Genomic DNA, 20,469 nt, shown 5'->3' on the forward strand with positions numbered 1-20,469 from the left:
CATGACTCACTCTCAACCAATCAGAACGCTGAATTTCATCTACCCGTATTATCATAATATGTAAGTCCTACTTTATTGTTGTATTTATTTGCAGCGTTAACTATTTTAAAAATTGGAATTGTCCGAGAGGCTGGTTGCAACACAACTTACACATGTAAATAAGAGTAAATAATCTTGAATACTCGTGTACACAAAAAACATTACGGTAAAAAAGCCTTTCTATGTACTTCTGGTCTTGCTGTAGTTGCGCGTCATTACGGTAACGTAGGCGGAAGTTTGCTGTGTGAAACATGGCGCTGTTCGGCACCAAGCTGTGTAGCCATTTGTCTTTGACCCGACTATGTGGTCTCAGGACAAACACCATAACAAAAAGCCTTTACTCTCCTCACGTGTCCTGCCAGTCCAGGTATGTTGAAAACGCTTTGCACTCTGTCCACGACGTGTCTCTTTGTTTTTCTCCCATCTGACTCGAACCTTTGCTAACTTAAGCTAGCTGCATATCCGGACATACTTAACCGCCCGTGTTTAATGAGAAGTAACGTTACGAACTCGGATATGTGATGGAAGATATGTTGTCCACTTCATCTTGAAATCATATCGCATTGCTGTTTCATCGGAACACGTGCATCATTAAACTATGTGTATTTTGGTTTTATACACTCAAAACTACTAGAGGTGTAACGTTAGTGTCCTCTGTCAAAAATGGTCATGACTAACTTATTAAGTTAAATGGACTTTTGACATTTATTGTTTTATTTTAATCTTCCATCTTTCTTCAACCCAGCAAGTGGATAAGTAATGGACCCTTTATTTGCGTTATACTAGAGGGTTATACATGATAAAAATAAAACATGTTTTTCTCTTCACATAACCCAATATAGTGTATTAAAGTAGCTAGACAGATTTCGGGCAAAATGTTTTTGGGGGGGTTTATGTCAATTATTTTGAAAAGTTTTCCTGTCATACTGACAATTCATATATTTCTCTGTATATTTCTATACCAACCCTCTAATTCAGAGGTCTTCAACAGGGGGTCCGCGACCCCCAAGGGGTCCGCGAAGGTACTGCAGGGGGGTCGCGAAATCTTTGGTTGATAAGACAATTTTTTCCCCCCACAAATGTAAATGTCTTCATAATCAGAATTTTATTTATGGTCTTGAAATACACATTAACATGAATCCAACATATTGAAGCGAACGGATAAATTGATGGAGAAGACGTTATCTGTCAGTCCGCAACACACACATTCAGCTTCTCTCAGCAGCTCTCAAGCTGGGCACCGGTTCACTCACTGCTCCTTTCATTCGAATACGACAGCGCAGGCACCAGCCAATCAGATCGCGTTTATGCTCACGTCAAAAATAAAAGATGGCGGACCAAACTCCGTAGAATAGGGGGTCCCTGCTCCACCTCGCCATCAGTTTGGGGGACCTTGGCTTGAAAAACGTTGAAGACCTCTGCTCTAATTCTTTAATTGTATTACATTGATTACTTTTGTGTTCTATTCTCTGAAATATACAAACCAAAATGGAAGATTTCTGGCATGCTTTTTTTAGGATGATTTTATTTAGATTCTGTTCAACAGGTTGCCCCTGTGCAGACACTACTCATCATCCCAAGTGAGACGAGGTATCGGTCGATATGTAGTCTCCAAGTTCCAGAGTGTAAATGCAAAATATGAAGATTTCCTCAAAAGGCGATTTCCCCGCTTTTATCATCTTTATCACACATTTAAGGAAGGTAGGATCAATCGTTAACTCACCACTGGCATCTTGAATACTGTATTTATAATCTTACATACACTACATGTATTTTAGCCGTCACACTGATCTTTTGCTGTTTGTTTAAATTTAAGCTAAAGGTGGAAAGGAATGATTGGTATATTAAGATTTTCAGATGAATTTTGGTTCAGGAAAAGGATCACAGTCTGTTGTAAAGCTGTTCTGTGTATTGCTCTCCATGATTGTAGTGCAGTGCACTACTTATGTATATGTATGATAAACATAGCTTTATGTACAGCACTGAATTCTCTACCTGAGCTTTAGAGACAAAATAACGTGTCATGTTGTCCATGCTATTTTGGTTGTTGCTGCACATTACAATCTTGTTTGAAGGCTTTTTAAAAAAAATAATAATAATTTAATCATTCCAGGAGTCAAGCTAATGTTGCAAGATGGGAAAGAAGTGCAGAGGATCAAAATGAAAATGTTTTCTGATGGAATGCAGTATAAGGATTTGCCATACAGGGACATGGAGAAGCTCAGACAGGTCAGTCTCCTCCACCGCTTTTGATCAAATCTAAATATGGTTCTGATTTTAAACAGGTATTGAGTAAAATACATAGTGATAAAGTGATTGTCATCTAATGGATTTTTGATAATATTTGGACACTTTTCAGTATGATTTTGCATTTTAATCAAACAAACAAATGAATCGCATCAAATGTCTAAAATTCAGCAGCAGATTTCACAGAAAACAATTATTTTCTGGATGTTTAAGCTGCACTATTCAGCAATATTTTAATTTTTCGCTCTATAATGTTTGCCTCGCAAACTCATTTATCATCTGTTACACAGTTTCGCAGGGACATAATGAAGGCTGTTCCGCTGATGATGATATCGATCCCTCCCTTTGCCAACTACCTGGTTTTTGTCTTGATGTGAGTTACTTTGAAATTACCATATTTACATATAATTAGACATTCCTCTTATTCATATTGAGCAAAGCAATTTGAAACTATTGATGGTGATGTTAGTTTTGCTCTTTAATTTAAGTGTTGGAATGTCCATCTTTATCGTGTCTGTTGACATATATATATTTAACCATCCTTCCACTCCCTCCTCTCTCTGCTACCATCCCTTTCTGTGCACTGCCAGGTACTTTTTCCCCCGCCAGCTCCTGATCCCTCATTTCTGGACTCCGAAGCAACAGGTAGAGTTCCGCGGGTTGTACCACTCCTACCGCGTCCGGCACCACTGGCCAGTGCTGAAAGGGCTCGAGAAAACGAGCCAGCGGGTCAAAGACGGCCAGCTCCAGAGTCACCTGAAGAACCTGTGCGCTAAAGTGAGTGAACATATCGGAGCACTTTGGTCATATGAATACTCAATATAGTATTCTTCTCATTTCACACAATAAAAGCACCGCAACATTGCTTGTTTTGATAGGCCCAACCCAAAAGTGAGCATCATACTACTTCCACTGTTTTTTCTATTGGATTTTGGATTGGAGCAGAAAGTAAACTCTATGGTGCAAGATATATTTCTGTGTCATGTTTCTGGAAGCCTGAATACAATCCCAACCATGTCACCACCACGAAGCTGAAGACAGTCTAGTTTTCGGCGTGTTGACGGTTTTTAGTCTCATTTAGAGAGAAAAAATAATGCACCACCGGGGTGTTTGCTGGCATATTTAAATAATTGATGTGAATTAAATTTCACGCTGTTTGCACTGGCTATAAAATACATTCTTCTGTTGAGGATATGCCTAATCATAATTGCTAACATGAACAAGGTCTTCGAAGGCGGAGCAGCATCCGACACGTTGTGAATGGGAAAAGGAGCGTTGTTGTTGAAACGATACAATAACCAAAATTGATCAACTCACTCATGTACCGGTACTGTCTCATTCTTAAACTATACATGCACTCATTTTGAGTAAATTGAAGCGTTAAAAAAAAGAAAGAATTGGAAGTACAGAAGTATTATCAGCTACATTTACCTAAGTGTGTTCTAAATGGAAGTAAAGGTTCTGCCCAAAAATTAACTCTACGACTCATATAGTATTATATATTACATTATTAGACTGATTTTTCCATTTTATTGTTGCAGGGCCACACATATATTCTCTCTGACTTGCTCTGACTTTGTCTTTCTGAAAATCTTTTCTATATTTTGATGAACGGTTTTCTCCGTGCGATCTCAGGTGCAAAGTGGCGCAAATCCTAAAGTGTCTGAAATCCTCGCAGTCCGCAGCCTGTTTTCCGGACCGCCTCTGGGTATACGCAGGATGAGTGTGGATCAGATGGTCAGTTACCTTCCCTCTTCACTAACGTCTCACACCAACGTCTGCACAAGCATCACTCATCCAGTGTACGCGACGTGCTACTTCACATCACTACCATGTCTCTCTCCTGTCTGTCAGAGGCACGCCAGCCCGCTTCTCTTCCTGACTCCTCGCCTCCCGGGTTTCCTGATTGGCCGGCGGCTGAACAGCCATGCGCTGGAGCTTCTCCAGCTGGACCGGGCCCTCAGCAGGCTTGGCCCACACCAATTGAGTGAATCGGAACTCAGACAGGTCAGTCGCTCCACACGACTTGAAGCGCTTTATGTTCACAGGATATGATTTACATGACGAACTTACTAAGCTGTTTTGTAAATACTTTTTTTTCAGGCTTGCTATGTGAGGGGACTCCACTCAAATGCTCTTGGCATTAGTCAATCCCGAGAGTGGTTATCCCAATGGCTTCAGGTGTCCTCTGCACTGAAAGGTATTTTCATTTGGATGTGCAGTTTTTTTGTAAAAAAAAAAGGCAGCCAAGCCAATATTTTGGTGCAACAGAATAAAAGTAAGGCTAAACTGATGTTTGAAGTCCCTCTTTCTGAATGTAGAATTAGTTTTAAAGTTTGCACACTTTAAATTTAAACCATAACTGGTTTAAGAATACAGCCTTGAGCCAGTTGATAAAGGATCAAAATAGATGCTATTGTATTTTTTTTATTGCTTGATTCTTTTTTTTTCCGTCAATACGGGACTCCTGCATTATCCACAATGCACCTGTAGTCGTTGGCAAATGGCTTTATTTTAAATGACTTACACTTACGGAGTAACCAGACTGATATGGAGTTCACCTGCATCGATATAAAATTAGTATTGAAATTCTCATTTAACTCCCTTCCCAGCTGTCGTACTGCTACTTAAACCCCTCCTTCCTAAACACGCGTCTATTCTAAAATGTAATACTGTTTGTTGTGCTTCTTTTGTTTGTTTTTCTTGCAGACTCAGAGGTGTCGCTGCTTTTGCACTGCATCGTGTTTCTCTCTGCCAACTACCCGACCGCAGCCAGCCGACACTGACAGGAAGCAAGCAGCAATCTGCTCTTGTGATTAGCTTCTGCCATGTGCACCGGCAGCACTACTTCGCTCTTTTTTTCCACGGAAGAAACGTTCTTTTCTTGTTCTTGACAAAATTAGGAGGTTTATGAAGAAAAACAGCCCAAAACTTGATAGTACCAAAAGGCTTAAAACTGTCCCGTTTGCCAAATACATTCCCAATTAACAGGATTTATATGGGAAAAATAGGATGAATCTTCTTTGTCTTTAACAGGGCAGGGGTATGGAATTTTACTTAGAATTTGCACAATGAGGCCGGTGCATTTAGACTCAGACAAGCTGTTGAGTTCTCATTTAATTCAGACCCTCAAGGGGGACTGAAATTGATTTTGAGTCGTTGAAACTATATTAAGTGACGTTGTTGAGGTGAAAAATGATTACCTGTTACTTTATCTCAAGCTACACACAACTATAAAGCTCAGGTTCGTCATTTGTTTACTACTAAGCACATCATTACTCACCTACAGAGACAAAGAGGATATTGTTTAATAAGTTTATCAGCGCTTTGTGTGCTGTAAATATTTGACTTGTGGAACTTAAAAAATGTTCAGTCATTCCTCATTAAAACACCGTAAAAAGAACGCTTGTAAGTGGGCGTGTTAGAATGTCTTCACACATACACATCAAACACGTACTCTAGCGTCTTATACATTTACCTCACTTTGTGCTTCGCTGTTAGTTTACATTTAATAATTCTGCTTCTAGTGGAATTTTCTTGCTGCAGTTTCTACGGAAGATTTTTTTTCAGGACTGGTCGACCTGAAGTCAGTAATTACCCAAAAGCACCTTCTAAAAGATGAATACTTTAGAGATTGAAAAAAGCCCCAATCAATGTTTGCAATTGCAAAGACATTCAAGCTTGTGTTGTATTTCATTTTACTTTTTGCTGTGCAGCACATCCTTCAAAAAGCTATTGCAAAATAATCGTGATGGCACTTTAATTTATTGTTTGTAGTTTAGCTAAAACACTAACTTATTCTGGTCAGACCTATTTAACGTGTTTTGCTAAATGGAACTGCATGTCATTAGTGCTGATGTTTGGTGTGTTAAAAGTGTAAAATAGGAAATGTCATGCACTTCCTACGCCTGTCACAAGGTCTGGCACAATACATCTGCAATATGACTAGTTATTTTCTGTTAAACATTTAGAAAAAAAGATGATTATTCCTACGGGAGCTACCGCATATATATTTTTTAAGTCTTGCATTGTAATTTACTTTTTCTCCGGAGCTATTATATACACATATTACTTCAACAGGTTTTGAATGTTGTGTTGCTGTGCCAATATTATATATATTGTAATGGAACCCTGTCGAAAATAAATACCCTTTTTAAAAGGTTATTTTCTGTTTGTATTTACCATTCGGATGTAATTTAAAGACTTTAATAACAGAAACAGGCAAATAGTCAAGCATAAAAACAGATTGAAAGTCTTAAAATAACAAGTAAAACTGTTGGAATTCACATATTGAAGAAGAACTTTAGAACAGAACATTACAGTGGAGAATAATGTTTTCTGTAATTTCCTAAATACATACAGTATTTAAACATATTGTTAACCGAAGTAAATAATCCAAAATCAATACAAAAGAACCAGCGTTCTATATGAAGGATGAACATATAAAACGTTTCCTAATGAAGATCCCAATAAGTGCAACATGAACAGACGACTCCTCAGGTGTGCAGATGAATCACATGACTTCGTAGCCGCTGCGGATGCCTTTCATCAACAAGCAGGAGAACACAATGCCCAATATCTGGAATTAAAAGAGGACCACACACACACACACACACACACACATGCACTTTAATCAACTGCGGCTTGAATTAATGAGAGCAGCAGAACAGATCAAAATAAATCACTATTTCAAATGAAATATTAGGAAGTAGAGTTTAGTAATGAAAGGATTTGTGCCCCTCATTCTTTACTTTATCTACAGATTGCTTTTTGTTATCGATGTTGCGTACCTGCAGTCCAGCAATAACGAGAGCTGCAATGATCACCCACAGGATGTTTTTCTTCAGCAAAGTCTCCAAAGCTTCCCGACAACCCTACAATAACAACAAAAAACAGTTTGATTCCAATTGGAAATTTTCCTGGTTGAGTTGTCATTTGAGAGACCTGTTGCTTCATTGTGAGACATTTGAATTGTGTTTAACGTTGTGGCCTTACCGTGTTGATATGACACCAAATTTGGAAATCGTTGGCCTTTTACTTGTTCTTAAAGCAATATAATCCATGTTGGTTTTCCAAAAAGTCAACCAACAGATTTTGAGGTACGTTTTACCACACGGATGTCTAATGCACATGCATGCACCCGTCTGAGAACCATTAGTATCCCATTGGACTTTCTTTTGTCTAATATTTACTTTATGTCCAGCTCCGGTTTCCTCTCTTGTCTATTTAGGTTGGTAGATGTTTGACCGTGTCCAGCAACAAGCCGCCCGCTTTGTGAGCAGTTTGGTAGTGAGTGGTGTGGTTAACTGTGGTACCATCGGAGGTTTGAAATAATGAGTTAAAAGAGCATTCAAAGCATGTGTAACTGCAACGTTGTTTTTTTTGCAACACACAGCTTCTCTCTTCTCGCCCGAGACAAACCAATACATCAACAGATTAATGTGCGCAGGTGCATCTGCCATTAATTTAAAAGAATTCAGACCCATACAAATATTGCCACTTTTACATGGGAGCTTTGTCTGTCAGAGAGCTCTGACTGGTCAGCGGTACAATTTCCTTTCCAAAGTCTTGAAAAACAAAAAAAAACAAAACATATTTAAATAATTTTAATCTAAAATGATGTTGATGTATAAAAACATTTGAATGGGATACCTTCTGGTGCACTGCATCCGGGTTTCTCATTGTCCCGTTTCCACAGCCGGGTTTTTCAGTCACACAGCACGAGTCAGGCACAGAATCTTTATTAGGTTCAAAGCGATTCCAGTCAGAGGAATTGTTCACACCGCAGCACTTCCACTGCAAATGAATCAAGTGAAAAACATTTAACAAGGACACTGTAAATTACCCCAGAGACCTTCCGGAAAAGGAGTGACTTTTATTTTGAAAGGTAAAAAAGGAAATGTTCATATGCGAATGTACGGATCTTGTTGACAGATGCGAATTTATTCTTAAAATTATAGTAAGTTAGTTTAATGGACCCGTAGGACAAAGGGCAAAAAGCTCTTACGGTGGTGGTTTACGATGGAGTTTAACGAAAGATATTTTAACGGAAGAAAGAAAATAATGGAGTAAATTCACCTGCAGTAAGTTTCACGTCTTTTCATATACGGGATCCGTTACAGACACGCCGGCAATATAAAGTAAAAGGATATAACCTGCGTCAACAGTGCTATGTGTAACAACGTCATGTCATGCAGCGCAGACCAACAGGATGCAGCGGTGTTGTGTGAGGGTGTTGCCAGCAAACAGTGAGTAGCAGAAGTCACGCTGAACTCACATCTTTCTGCAGTTGATCCAAACCCTTTCTGAATTCAGGTGTGCCGTTATTGTAATGGGAAATCATGTCGTTGAGACTATCCTGGACGATGGCCGACAGCTACGTGGGAGGCAAAACATGGAAGTTAAATCGCAGCTTCTGCAGGGCGTTACGTGCAGTCGCAGGAAAAAAAAAAAAAAAGATTCTCCACTCACTTTGTCTTTGTAGACGTATCCAACGATTACTGCCGCAATCTCGACAACAATGATCAGGAAGAGAAAAATGGCAAACTGGGGAAAATAGAGCAATTAAAGTGACTTACATCAACGTAATTAGGATTCTAAGCTGCGGAACACATTTATTTGTTCATCAATTGAGCCGTTTTGCTGAACGGTTGAACAGACACCAGACTACGCGAGTTACCGTGGTGACCATGAAGTAGTTCTCGTTCCAGGCACCACAGCAGCCGAAGAAGGCGATGAAGAAAATCACCACGCCGATTACGATGATGACAATGGGAGCTGCTGAGGCGGACACATCATGGATGGTCAGAGATTTGTGAAAACTCACTTGAACCAGGATTCCCACGACAATCAATGCTAAGCCACACAGCTGGAGCGGAAAAAAAGAAAAGGGGATGGTTAGTTCAAGTTGGAATTTTTGGGATCTTTTTTTTTTTTTTTCCATGCAATACAAACGTTCTTGCTTTCAGCCGACAGATGATCTAGTAACACAATGTAAGACTGGTCGTAATCATTTTTAGTTTGATTAGGAACTGGATGTCTCATTTTGAAATTGAATTGCTAAATGAAACAAAAATATTTACTCTTATATACGGAATCTGAATTCATATGGTTTGAATTGCAATGAAAAATGTAATTAATGCATTCAAAAAGCATTTCCCCATTGACCACCATCACGCCAGTGAAAAATGGTTGATGACCACTACACCCTTAAACGTGGTCAAATATTAGTCTTTCCTCCTTTGAAGGGTTCGATAACGATTTCATATATTTGTACAACTTTTCCACACAGGCTGGGACAGGAGTTCTGGAAATCGCAATAATGATGAAATCGACGGAGCCATTACGCAAATGTTCGGTAAAATATGTATTATGTATATTTTTTTATGCGTTAGCATGTTAACATCTGCTAATTAACACTGGCTGAAGACATCAGTCAGAATAAAATGTCACGGTAATCCGGCCGATATCATATCCGGTCAAAGAGTGACATTGTCATCCATAGAGCCATACTGCCTAAAATACCTGCTGGAAATGCTACAGGTGGGAAACAAAACAATCAACTTTAGAGGGATGCTCTATAAAGGATATTTAAATGTACCAATTAGATATTCACTTGCTTATAAAAGATTCAAACTTCTTAGATATGAAGACATCACTGATTAAGCAATAACGGTTTGAGGAAGTTGCGACGGACCTCAGTTTCCGTACGCAGATATGAAACCATCAGATGATAATGTGTTAACACAAGTTTCTCCTTCGGTGGGGCAACAAGAGCATGTTATTTTAAGCTTTCACAAGAGTGCGCGGGTGAACGGTTTGACTGGGATCAGCTGGGACCAACGGGCTTGAGAATCATCGAGCTGATCATCGAGCATCACGCTGTGGTGCAATTCCATGACAGGAAATGAATTCATCCTGGAGAGCTCAAACTGTCAGTTGAGTCAATCGCCAGAAATAGATAATAATAAAATAAATACATTTTATTTATATAGCGCTTTTTAAAGAGGCTTGATGTATAATAGCATGAATTAAATATAATCGTATGGCCTAACGAGTCCTTTCATTTATTGAAATGACAGTTTTCTTTTTCTGAAAACTGAATTTGTCGATTCTTGACAGTAGTTTTTTTCTTAGCATCTTTAAAAAAAAAAAAAAAGCAAAATAGTCGACTCGCTTTGATGAAAATAAATATAAACCCCAGGATTCACTAAACTGCCCGCAAGCTAGAGGTACAATTTATCACCTCTAACTCTGTGAAACGGTGTAGAATGGATGAATGAAGAATCTGGGAGGAACCTGGAAAAATGCCAGAGTATATTGACATTATGGTTCGCTTTCTTTAACACCGCGAGTGCCCTTTTAGTATCATTTAAAATGAACACCAAACAAGGACATCAATATTTAGACAGTGAGCCTTTATGTTAGATGATTGGCTGCCATGTTGGTAGTGTGTTTTTCATGTTAAGCCCTCACTGAAGCGGAGGCCCTCTACTAGTTGGCAACACCAATGTAAATATTTGTCAAATAAGTGGCTAATGTTTGACGTAGGAAAACATGAAACCGTGAAACGACCAGGCAAACAGAGCAGAGATCCAGGATAGATCTTAAAATATTAATTTGTTGATAAAAGCGGCGCGATCGGTTTATATACTAGCCGCTAGTATATTTGATTATAAACACTTGGTTACAACTACATCATAGTGTGTTACAAATATGTACTAAATCAGATACTGCTTATAAATGATCATTATTTTAATCAGTCTATAATGTGTGTGTGTGTGTGTGTGTGTTGTCATCATCTTCAAATGTCTTGTCCAACCAAAAGTCTAAAGATACTCGCAAAAGCACGAGCAGCAAGTGTCACCATCAGCAACGAAAATCAGCTTTGTTGGAAGTCTTGTAAGTGTGCTCTGTGTAGAGTAACTAAATACAACGTGTCATTCAGTACTTCCTCCGATGACAGATCATTCCCGGAGATTGGCTCCGCGCTACAGAGTTGACTGTGTGTAGTTTTCAGTAGCACAGCTTGAGTGAAGGAACGGAGTCAAAAATAAAAAAAAGTGTTGATCTGGACGAGTCACATGATGCCGTTTTGTCACTCTTTTCAACCTGGTCATGGGATTCCCGTTCCACCATCCCCACCTCTCTGGCTGCAAAAGCTCAACAAAACAAAGACACGGCCCAGCGGTCACCCCCAGAAAACAAGCCACGAAGTGTTCAGGTGATTTTTGGAACGAATATAACGTGAAAGAAGGTTAACGGGACTAGAGTTCACTCTCAACGTCACGAGGGCCTGAAAAAGGAGAAATGGACAGATATCTGTATATACAGCCGGGTGAAAAACTCTCAACAACATAAAAGTGGCCTGATTTCCGGTTTTCTTTCTTGTGGATTCAGTTTTGGCTCCACACGAGTAACATTACGGTCAGTCGCCCTCCTTTTCCACTCTACTACCTTCTGATGAAAACATTTAAAGAGTTGGGTGGTTAGCAAATACTCACCCAGAAGATTAGGTTGAAAAAGAAAACCAGGAACTTGATACATTTCATTCCGCCCTCGACAGCCATGGTTGATAAAGGATCGGTTTTCTGGATCAAAACAAATGCAGATTTAAATGTAAGCCAGCTTTGTCACATTCTCAAGGCAGAGCGTCATGAACATTAGCGTTACATCAGCTGTAATGAGAAGAAGCAGAAGGAAAAATGAGTCATTGATTTCAGATTCACAGTTTAAGCTCTTAAAAAAAACAAAAAACGCCCGGAACCCTGAACTAACTAACGTTAGTATTTTTGGATTATATAAAGCCAATAATGAACCACAACTCAAAAGCGACGGCTTTTTTTTTAAATCTAAATTTAAAGTCAACTTAACCAGTTACTTTGTGTAAACAGTCCTTAAATTAGAATGCTTAAAATGCTATTAAATAATGTGCTCAGAACTTTATTTAACACGGAATTGAAAGGATCGACCGGATGGATTTGGGGAGGAAGCAGATCGTTAAATCACCAACAATGTCTGCTTTGTCGCATAACTAACTTAACGTTAGATCATCCACAGATCCCTTGTCTTATTGCATTTGAAGGGTTTGATAACTAAGTTAGTCCAACGTAAACACGAAAGACAGAAACGCCTCATTCCCGACGGTGAAAATAAAAGCATCCATCCACGCGCCTGTTTTGTTGTCGTTGTTTCTTTTAGAAAAGAATATTCAAACATTCTCCGTCACACAACGGCAAACATAAAGAATTTTTAAAAAGTTCATTATTTCGGCGGTTTTATGAGGCGTACCTTAAAAGAAGAAGTCTGCGAAACCCTGCGATGAAAGGCGAAGACGACTGCGTGTGGAACTGTTAACTTGTGCCGTTGATCGTCGCTCCTCCCTCGACTTCTTCTCTTCACACTCTCCTCTACTTCTCCATTTATTGACCGAAATGCATCATGCCGCCTTCAGGGTCTCCTCCTTAAAGACACAACTCTCCAAAAGACGTGAACTGCGTCTGCTCGCTGCTACAAACGAGGTTATTCGCAGAGATGGAAGAAATATACGTGTCGTTTATTTCAGTAAAACTAATACTACATAATGAAGAAAGGTAAAATACATTTCCATAAGTACCGTTACCTACATTTACAGAGATATTATGACTTGAGTAATTCTTCTACTTAATGCTTCAAACCAACTATTTTTATATATGATATACACATGTATAAATACATATATAAATATAGACATATATAAATATATATATATATGATATATACATATATAAATGAATATATATATACTCGGAAATGTAGTGAACAATATATTGAAATAAAGTGTTTATTTTTGGCAATAACATCATCACCCAAATTAATTTATAAATTGGGTTCTGGTTCAGAACCTCCTTCAGCCTTTTTCCAAAAGCACACAGTAGAATAAAATAAAAAAAACAATTTGTCTAGAAGTTCCTCTTCTACAAATTGAGCAACATCCTCAAACTGATGAATAAATGTGGTCTTAAGCAATATGCTTAGATACGTCAAATGAAACCAAACAAATGCGGGAAGCATTGTCAATGTGACAATATGCTTATTCTTATATATTATGTTAATGCTCAACAGTTGACTTTTTGCTCAAAGTAATGTTCTTTTGTTACAAATCCAAAGTCCTTGTATTTACTATAAAATAGTAATATTCAAATCTCATTTTTATGCTTTGAATGAAACACTTTTCCATTTTCAGCAAGTGATTGATTGATAATTAAATTGTTGAATTTGCAACATTTCCAGCATTTCCCTTTCTCTTCTTTGTGTTATGTTTCATCAAAGCATTGGCTACCTCGGAGTCATGCTGCATTCCTTCTCAAATGTATGCTGATAAGATGAATGCAGGGACCCTCCCTGTGGACCAGTTGGTCTCACTGCAGATGGGCTTGTTTGCTTATTGTGCTACAAGTGTCAAAAACAAAGGCCTCAGTGAGTTGTATCTTTGACAAAAAAGCACAATGGACCTATAATATCAGCTAAATGTAAATGTTTACTGTAATTTTCAAGACAAGCTCAGGAAATGAATGAATAAACATTTTTGTTAGTTCCTCAAAAACATCACACATGTATAGCAGAAGGCTTCAGTTTAAGCACGTAAACTGTGGACCACAATGATAAAGCAGCTAGGATGCAGTGTCATGTGATGGAGAACAATGGTGTTCTCCATATAGGCGTCTGGTTCAGGGCAGTGGTGCTGTGCATAGCAAGAATTAAGAGTATTTAGGCCTGTTGATGACATTTCCACTGGCTGTCCACAAGAGGGAGAACACAGGGTTTAGTTTTTTTCCAAAACAAAGACTAACTCTAACATACCTATTATCCAAGCTCTGACCAATTCTGAGCTATTTTATGAACATTTATCTCGGTATGGTAGCTTTCAAGTCATTCTTTCTATCTGGAGTTCTGCACCTGCTGCGTCCGTCAGATTAGTCCAGCCACACGATTATCTCTACTGTCATTTGGAGAGACATTGAACGCACAATAACGATGACGACACATATCATGACTCTGTGATTGGCTGGACGGCCTGTAACTCAATCAATCTTTCTTGAGGCGGAAAGGGCGGGCCAGAGCAGTACGGAGGCTCATCATGGCGGGATGCATGAAAATGACAAACGGTTTCAGCCCTCTGAATGCTAAACTAAGGCTTTCAGTAGTGCTTCTTTTCTGCTTACCGCACACATCCGGATTACAGGAACGAGGTAAGAATCGGTGTTGTACAGCAATAATGGAGACCTTAAGTAATATGGTGCATATTTAAAACAAGTTTCATCGGCCAAGCTAACGTTAGCTTTATGATAAAAGTAAAAACTACAGAAGAGATTTGATGCTTCGCCCGGACACTGCTGGTCGTTTTTCGGATTCGTTCTATGTTCAGGGGGACATTTAATTCGATCGGGTAGTGTTTCAAATTAGCTGAGAACAAATCTGAATCGTAAATGATCTGCAGCCATCAGATCCCTTCGATCATGCTGATTATAGAAGCTGCGCGTCACTGAACACAAACGTGTTTTAACTTGCAGCGATTTGTTGGATATTCACTGATAAATGAACACCCGTGTGAGGTAATTATACGACGACAGTGCAAACAAATGCAATACCGGCGGTATCCTTCAAATACGTGGCTTAGGGAAACAGTCGTCTTTTGTTTAATATTCAGCTTTTTGTGACTTTGAACAGTTCATTTTATCCATCGACAGGTGATGCAACCTTAGTATTAAATGCATCTGTGCTCTCCTCAAATGCAGGTAACCAACTCCGCGTGACCGATCTTCGGGATGGAGAGGAGTACGTCATGTCAGGGTCCAACAGATTCTGTTACAAAAATTCAGTGTTTCCAAATTGGAGGCATACGTGGACCAGAATTCAGGCAAGTTGCACAAATGGTGAATAGCTGAACCGAGAAATGTATTTTGATGCACTTGTCCCAAAATAATTAGATAATGTCAACAAACATGTGGTTTAAAGTTACAAAATGTTATGATCATCTGTGACATAAAAAAATAAATAAGACGAGCCCGTAACGGTTATTAACAAGTTATATTCTACAGAATGATGGGGAGAGTTGGCTGATTGGGTCCATAACATCTGATTATGTCTGACAGGTCCAAGTGTGGAGTTCAAACGTGTTTAAGGTGGAAACTGTGGCGGGTGAGGAGCAGCTGCAGGACCTGGATCGCTTCAGTATCTGGGGCTGGTTCCAGAGCCTGTTACGAGAGCGGCACAATGAAACCTCTATTAACGTCAATCTGTTCACCAAGGAGATGTGCTTCAAGGTCGATCCTGCTGACCAAACCAAGTACACTGTCAAGCCCCTTCGTAGTAAGTGAGGACAAATACATTTTTCTGGTAATTTAATATATTTCATTCAACGCAATTTCCCCTTTTCCTTTCAGAGTTTGATATCTACCTGTTTTTGGTTTTCCTCGCTGGAGCGTCTTTGTTTGTCTTTGCAGGATCACTCAGCAGGTTATTTTGCCTCATCATTTTGATCGTTAGGATTTTACAACTATATCAACAATTTTGTAATTCTTTTTTTCCCTCCCGTCAATAAAGGAGTCAACTTTTCTTCTACTCTGCTGGTATGAGCACTGGCATGATTGCCTCACTCATTATACTCTTTTTCATTTTGGCCCGCTTTTTGCCAAAGGTAAGGAATTTCCTTGCCAACGAATTGATTTTATGAGGTAAATCATTTTGGCCTCATATTTAATGATTGCACTCTTGTTGCCCTTACAGAAAAGCCCTTTTTATGTCCTTATTGTTGGCGGCTGGTCGTTTTCTGTGTACGCCATCCAACTGGTCTTCAGGAACCTCGGCGTAATTCTGCAAAACCACTGGAACGTGGTGTTAGGTACCAACCCTCACACTTTACAGACTATGCCCTTTCTTGTGTATGAAACATCTGACCAAATAAGACTAGCTATTTTTAGACTAGTGAGCATGTTTGATAAGCCTCCACTAAATTTAACACCCCCTCAAACACTAATCGCAGCTGCCCCCTGGGCCCCGTTTCACAAAGCAGGTTTAGTGAGGGAAAAATCTTTTTTAGTTTTACAAAGAAAGGTAACTTAAACTCTGGTTCTGTTGTCTTGGTGACTGACTCTGTGAACCTAACCTGTCTGCTGGCAGCCTTTATTTAACAAACCCTGGGTTTCTCCCTGTGTCGTCTCCGTCCTACAGACCCAGACACTGTTTTGTTTCCTTATTCATTCAAATCAGTGTCACAGTGCATAAGCAGCTGTTTTCCTTCTGTTGGAATGTAAACCCTGGTTGGATATTGGTTAGTATCTTGGGTAAATCAAAGTTACTGCTTTTATGTGTTTGGTGTCTTTTGTTAAACAGCATTTCATTTTGGTTTTATTACAAAAAGTCAATCTAATGCTGCTGTATGTCCTTTTTGCAAGTATAAATATTCAACGCTATGACTTCATGTCAGCTGCCACTGATTTAACATAATTCCTAATGTACTGGAGATTGTATGTTCATTTTTATTAAATGATCAGGATACAGTTGCAAAATGTAGTTTGAAAGTGAGTTTTTTAAATAGTCTGCATATAATTTCCACATTATTTTAAGTAGCCAAAATAAACATACTGAGTGCTGTTGACCCGCAATCTAAATGTATGTCTAACATTTAAAATCCACTGTATTTTAACCTTTAAAAAAAAAGGATCAAAATGTCTCCTTTTGTGTTTGTCAGGTTACGTTGCAGTGGTGGGATTCATCACTTTTGCTGTGTGTTACCGTTACGGCCCTCTGGTGGATGCAAAGAGCATTAACATCTTGTCATGGACGCTGCAGCTCTTAGGCCTACTCCTGATTTATTTAGGAATTCAAATTCAGCAAGTGGCATTCTCCATCATCGTGGCAGCTGTGTTCTCGAAAAATCTGGAGTACCCGGTGTCTCTGACGGTGGCTGCATGCAGGTGGGTGTGCACAGAGCCGACAGAAGGTGGCGTAAGAGCACAATACACGAAAAAGACTTGTGCGATATAGCGTTCCTGTTATCCCATGTATTGCACTAGAGCTGAATGATGGTAAACAGAAGTGTCCCACATTATACAAGTTCCCACCAATCTGTATTGCTAAGCGCTGTTTTTGATACTATTGAAAATGACTTAATAATCCCCTGTGTTTCAAGTTATTGGTTCTATATACATTTCCTGCTGTGTTGTGCAGGAAAATCAAAGGGTATGTTCGCTGGAAGCCGGAGCCACGTCGCCTTTTGAGTGACGAAGAGTATCAAAAGCAGGGGGAGGAAGAAACTTTACGAGCGCTAGAGGAGCTGAGGAAGCACTGCAACAGCCCCGAGTTCAGCCCGTGGAAGGCCGTGTCCAGGCTTCAGTCCCCGAAAAGGTGCCTGTCCTGATGTGATGTTCCTCCAAGATTACAACGCATAAAAAATATTAGCCGATAAAAGTATTCGCTAATGCTAAAGTGTAATGAATAAATTACAATTTGCCTATTGGCCAGAGTCAATTGAACCCTGTTACTACAACACACACATATCTACATTCAAAGGGAAAATTCACGGTCAAATCAGTGTTGATGGTAAATTTTGTGGATTGCAGCAATCAGTCCGTCAGTATTGATGGAGAAAGCTGAGTGGACGGATGCAAAATCTGTGTTTCTCACTTTAAAGTTAGTTATTGCACACAGCTGTTGTCAGGTTGACAAGTAGTGGGAAAATAGTGTGTTCAAGTGCAGTGAACATTCATGTATGAGTCTATTAATGATGTAATGTTGTATGTTTTTTGACATATTTGTAAAAAGGTATAGTTAGCTATGGGGGTTAACTGTTACTCAAAGCAGAATAAATTATGATCCAATGGTTAACAAATGTTTAATCAAAGCTTTTTTACTTATTGATCAGGGGATTTGATTTGAGTTGATAAAAAGTTGTTTTAGTGCCTTCACATATTTCTTATGCAATAAGTCATGCCTTGTTTTTCATCAAAGTGTTTCCAAATATCCCTTTTAGTTTGACGTAAAAAAATGTTTTAGTATCTCGGTACTTCTGAACACACTGTCACTGTATTTTACAGGTTTGCTGATTTCATTGAAGGGTCTCCTCACTTGATGTCAAATGAAGTGTCCGTTCACGTACAGGAATACGGCTTTGGAGGATCCTTTTTTGAGGACGAGTTTTTCGACACAGACGACGACGATGAGGAACAAGTCAACATAAAGCCCATGGTGATACCCGAGTGAGACCGCTGTGTTACAAGACGTTCCGAAAACAGCGACAATTTTATTACTGCCTTTTCACAGAGGGGTCGGGGGGGAAACGGCTCTCCGGGGCTCCGCAAATGTCCAGGCGTCCTGACAGATTACTGCGGAAGTTGGATTAATAAAACTCTGAATTGTGATATCGGTCTGGACTTCGAGTCCAGGCTCTGAATGAAAAAAAAACAGACAGAACAGCGCGTGGTCAGATCTGTCATCGGTATTAATAATATGCAAGTAATTTCAAAGAATTTGCACTAAAGCCGAGTTTATTTTCAGGGCTGTTAAAATGGCGACACAGAAATGAACTTTTTACTGTGTGATGTTTAGTTGTTTGTCTTAAGCTTAGAAAAGGTTTTAAAGTTTTTAGTTTTTGAAGCGTGTGTTCATCGCAGAGATATTGAACGTAAGCCTGGGATACGCTCTCCCTGCGGTGAACTCGCAGCATGAGACGGTTGTGGTTAATATTCTTTCAGCTCAGGGAGAAAATGTTTGTTCAAGTTAGTATTTAATTGTTTTCATTTTAATGGACATGAAGTATTCACCTAAAGTATTTTGAATAAAAAATATACTCTTAAGCATGAATTGGCATCATTGTATTGATAAGATTTGAAATAAAAGGTGGCGATGTTAATAACATGATCTCTTGGCTTTAGTTAAATCCAAAAGCACGTTTTTATTATTTTAAAAATGTCTTAAGTACTGTACAATTTTAGATACTCATCCTATACGAAAATATATTTGTGACTTTGTACTTCCTGTCAGAGGGATACATTGATCTATTTACTGCATGTATTCGACAGCTGTAGTTACTATGAATCAGGATTTACATATTACAGGATTAAAAAATCATAGACTATAATGCACTTCTAAATAAACTACCCAACAGAGTCAAAAAAGTAGCTTTACTTTGATCAGAAACATAAAACGCTACGCACAGTGCTGCATCTACTTTATAATAATCCACACTGGTGCTAAATAACTTTGTTTTTTACTGGTACCTACGCTAAGTGCATTTTGCTTTTAAGCACATCTGTAATTTTCCCTTTAGACAACATCTGAATACTATTGTCTTCTACTGCAAGGTTTATCAATTTAGTCTCCAAAAGGTTTGAAAAAGTAGCAAAGGGAACATGTTTGTTCCAAATGGATCGAATGTTTGATCATTTCAGTGTATAATATAAACCAGATATTTTCATTTCAAAATAAAATGTGGGCACATTTGTTTGATTAATGACATAACCCATTGCCATTATTGATTTTGATTAATGTCTTATATAACGTAACTTGAATGGAACTGGAGTAGATCTTCAACATTTGCTGTTCAAGTGGGGCTGGAAAACTGTATCCTTCCTTTTCTCTCCCACTCTCAGGTTTCAGTGGGCCATATCTGATGACATTTAGCCCAATTACCCTCTGCATCCCACCACTGGCTGCTTTACATTGACATGAATGTCCTCACACAATTTCAAGGCAGGGAACACACCTGTGTCTGTTGATAACACGTGTATGAAACAGCTGATTAGGCATAGCGTCATTTGCGTGTTTCACGGGATCAGATGGGAATACTCCACCGGAGCATTTCCTACAACCTACTTCCCCAAACAGGGAACCCTCACTGGCCACTTTGCATGCAGAAGAGGAGGGAGAGGGCGGGGGAATCCCTCGGATACACAAGCATATTGCACATGCATTCACGGCCTGTGCACCGTTGTGTCATGTAAAGTGTCTGGAGTTCCCCCAGTTATTAAACTGGCCAACAATCGAGCCTACACATGAAAGGAATTTGACATGTTTCTACTTGACCTTTAAGGTAAGGTAAGATGAGATAAGGTGACCAAGCCTTCCCGCCGTGTAGCGCTCTCAACTGCTCATTTTATGAGTTTGAAACAACTTTCAGCTTTAGAAAAGAAGTAAATTACATGA

General features: G+C 39.1%; 3 protein-coding genes across 3 annotated transcripts; 2 read left to right on the top strand and 1 right to left on the bottom strand.

Moving 5' to 3' along the window:
* Positions 1–90: 90 nt before the first annotated feature.
* On the top strand, positions 91–6,450 carry letmd1 (LETM1 domain containing 1). Its single transcript, XM_040192850.2, has 9 exons — positions 91–406; positions 1,586–1,740; positions 2,153–2,268; positions 2,577–2,659; positions 2,877–3,063; positions 3,922–4,023; positions 4,141–4,293; positions 4,390–4,486; positions 4,996–6,450. Exons 1-9 carry the CDS (start codon positions 291–293, stop codon positions 5,070–5,072), a joined length of 1,086 nt encoding a protein of 361 aa, XP_040048784.1. The 5' UTR covers positions 91–290; the 3' UTR covers positions 5,073–6,450.
* A 26-nt stretch (positions 6,451–6,476) lies between these two features.
* On the bottom strand, positions 6,477–13,004 carry cd63 (CD63 molecule). The gene is made up of 8 exons (XM_040192851.2): positions 12,577–13,004; positions 11,790–11,876; positions 8,966–9,154; positions 8,758–8,832; positions 8,564–8,662; positions 7,939–8,082; positions 7,077–7,160; positions 6,477–6,865 (listed from the first exon to the last, which is right to left on the bottom strand). Exons 2-8 carry the CDS (start codon positions 11,853–11,855, stop codon positions 6,800–6,802), a joined length of 723 nt encoding a protein of 240 aa, XP_040048785.1. The 5' UTR covers positions 11,856–11,876; positions 12,577–13,004; the 3' UTR covers positions 6,477–6,799.
* A 1,314-nt stretch (positions 13,005–14,318) lies between these two features.
* On the top strand, positions 14,319–19,177 carry nemp1 (nuclear envelope integral membrane protein 1). Its single transcript, XM_040193927.2, has 9 exons — positions 14,319–14,516; positions 15,063–15,184; positions 15,420–15,636; positions 15,711–15,783; positions 15,871–15,964; positions 16,054–16,168; positions 17,018–17,243; positions 17,497–17,673; positions 18,363–19,177. The coding sequence occupies exons 1-9, from the start codon at positions 14,405–14,407 to the stop codon at positions 18,526–18,528; spliced, it is 1,302 nt and encodes a 433-aa protein (XP_040049861.1). The 5' UTR covers positions 14,319–14,404; the 3' UTR covers positions 18,529–19,177.
* Positions 19,178–20,469: the final 1,292 nt, after the last annotated feature.

This window comes from Gasterosteus aculeatus, chromosome 2 (genome assembly GCF_964276395.1).
Source record: "Gasterosteus aculeatus chromosome 2, fGasAcu3.hap1.1, whole genome shotgun sequence".
NCBI classification, from domain to species: Eukaryota; Metazoa; Chordata; class Actinopteri; order Perciformes; family Gasterosteidae; genus Gasterosteus; species Gasterosteus aculeatus.

Excerpts from the sequence above, each read along its gene's own strand:
- cd63 (XM_040192851.2), bottom strand. The coding sequence starts at position 11,855 with ATGGCTGTCGAGGGCGGAATGAAATGTATCAAGTTCCTGGTTTTCTTT. Across the intron at positions 9,155-11,789 it reads TTTTCAACCTAATCTTCTGG|CTGTGTGGCTTAGCATTGAT; the intron begins GTGAGTATTTGC and ends TTTCCGCTCCAG. Across the intron at positions 6,866-7,076 it reads TCGTTATTGCTGGACTGCAG|ATATTGGGCATTGTGTTCTC; the intron begins GTACGCAACATC and ends TTTTAATTCCAG.
- nemp1 (XM_040193927.2), top strand. The coding sequence starts at position 14,405 with ATGGCGGGATGCATGAAAATGACAAACGGTTTCAGCCCTCTGAATGCT. Across the intron at positions 15,637-15,710 it reads CACTGTCAAGCCCCTTCGTA|AGTTTGATATCTACCTGTTT; the intron begins GTAAGTGAGGAC and ends TTTTCCTTTCAG. Across the intron at positions 15,965-16,053 it reads TGGCCCGCTTTTTGCCAAAG|AAAAGCCCTTTTTATGTCCT; the intron begins GTAAGGAATTTC and ends TTGCCCTTACAG.
- letmd1 (XM_040192850.2), top strand. The coding sequence starts at position 291 with ATGGCGCTGTTCGGCACCAAGCTGTGTAGCCATTTGTCTTTGACCCGA. Across the intron at positions 407-1,585 it reads CACGTGTCCTGCCAGTCCAG|GTTGCCCCTGTGCAGACACT; the intron begins GTATGTTGAAAA and ends TCTGTTCAACAG. Across the intron at positions 4,024-4,140 it reads GGATGAGTGTGGATCAGATG|AGGCACGCCAGCCCGCTTCT; the intron begins GTCAGTTACCTT and ends CCTGTCTGTCAG.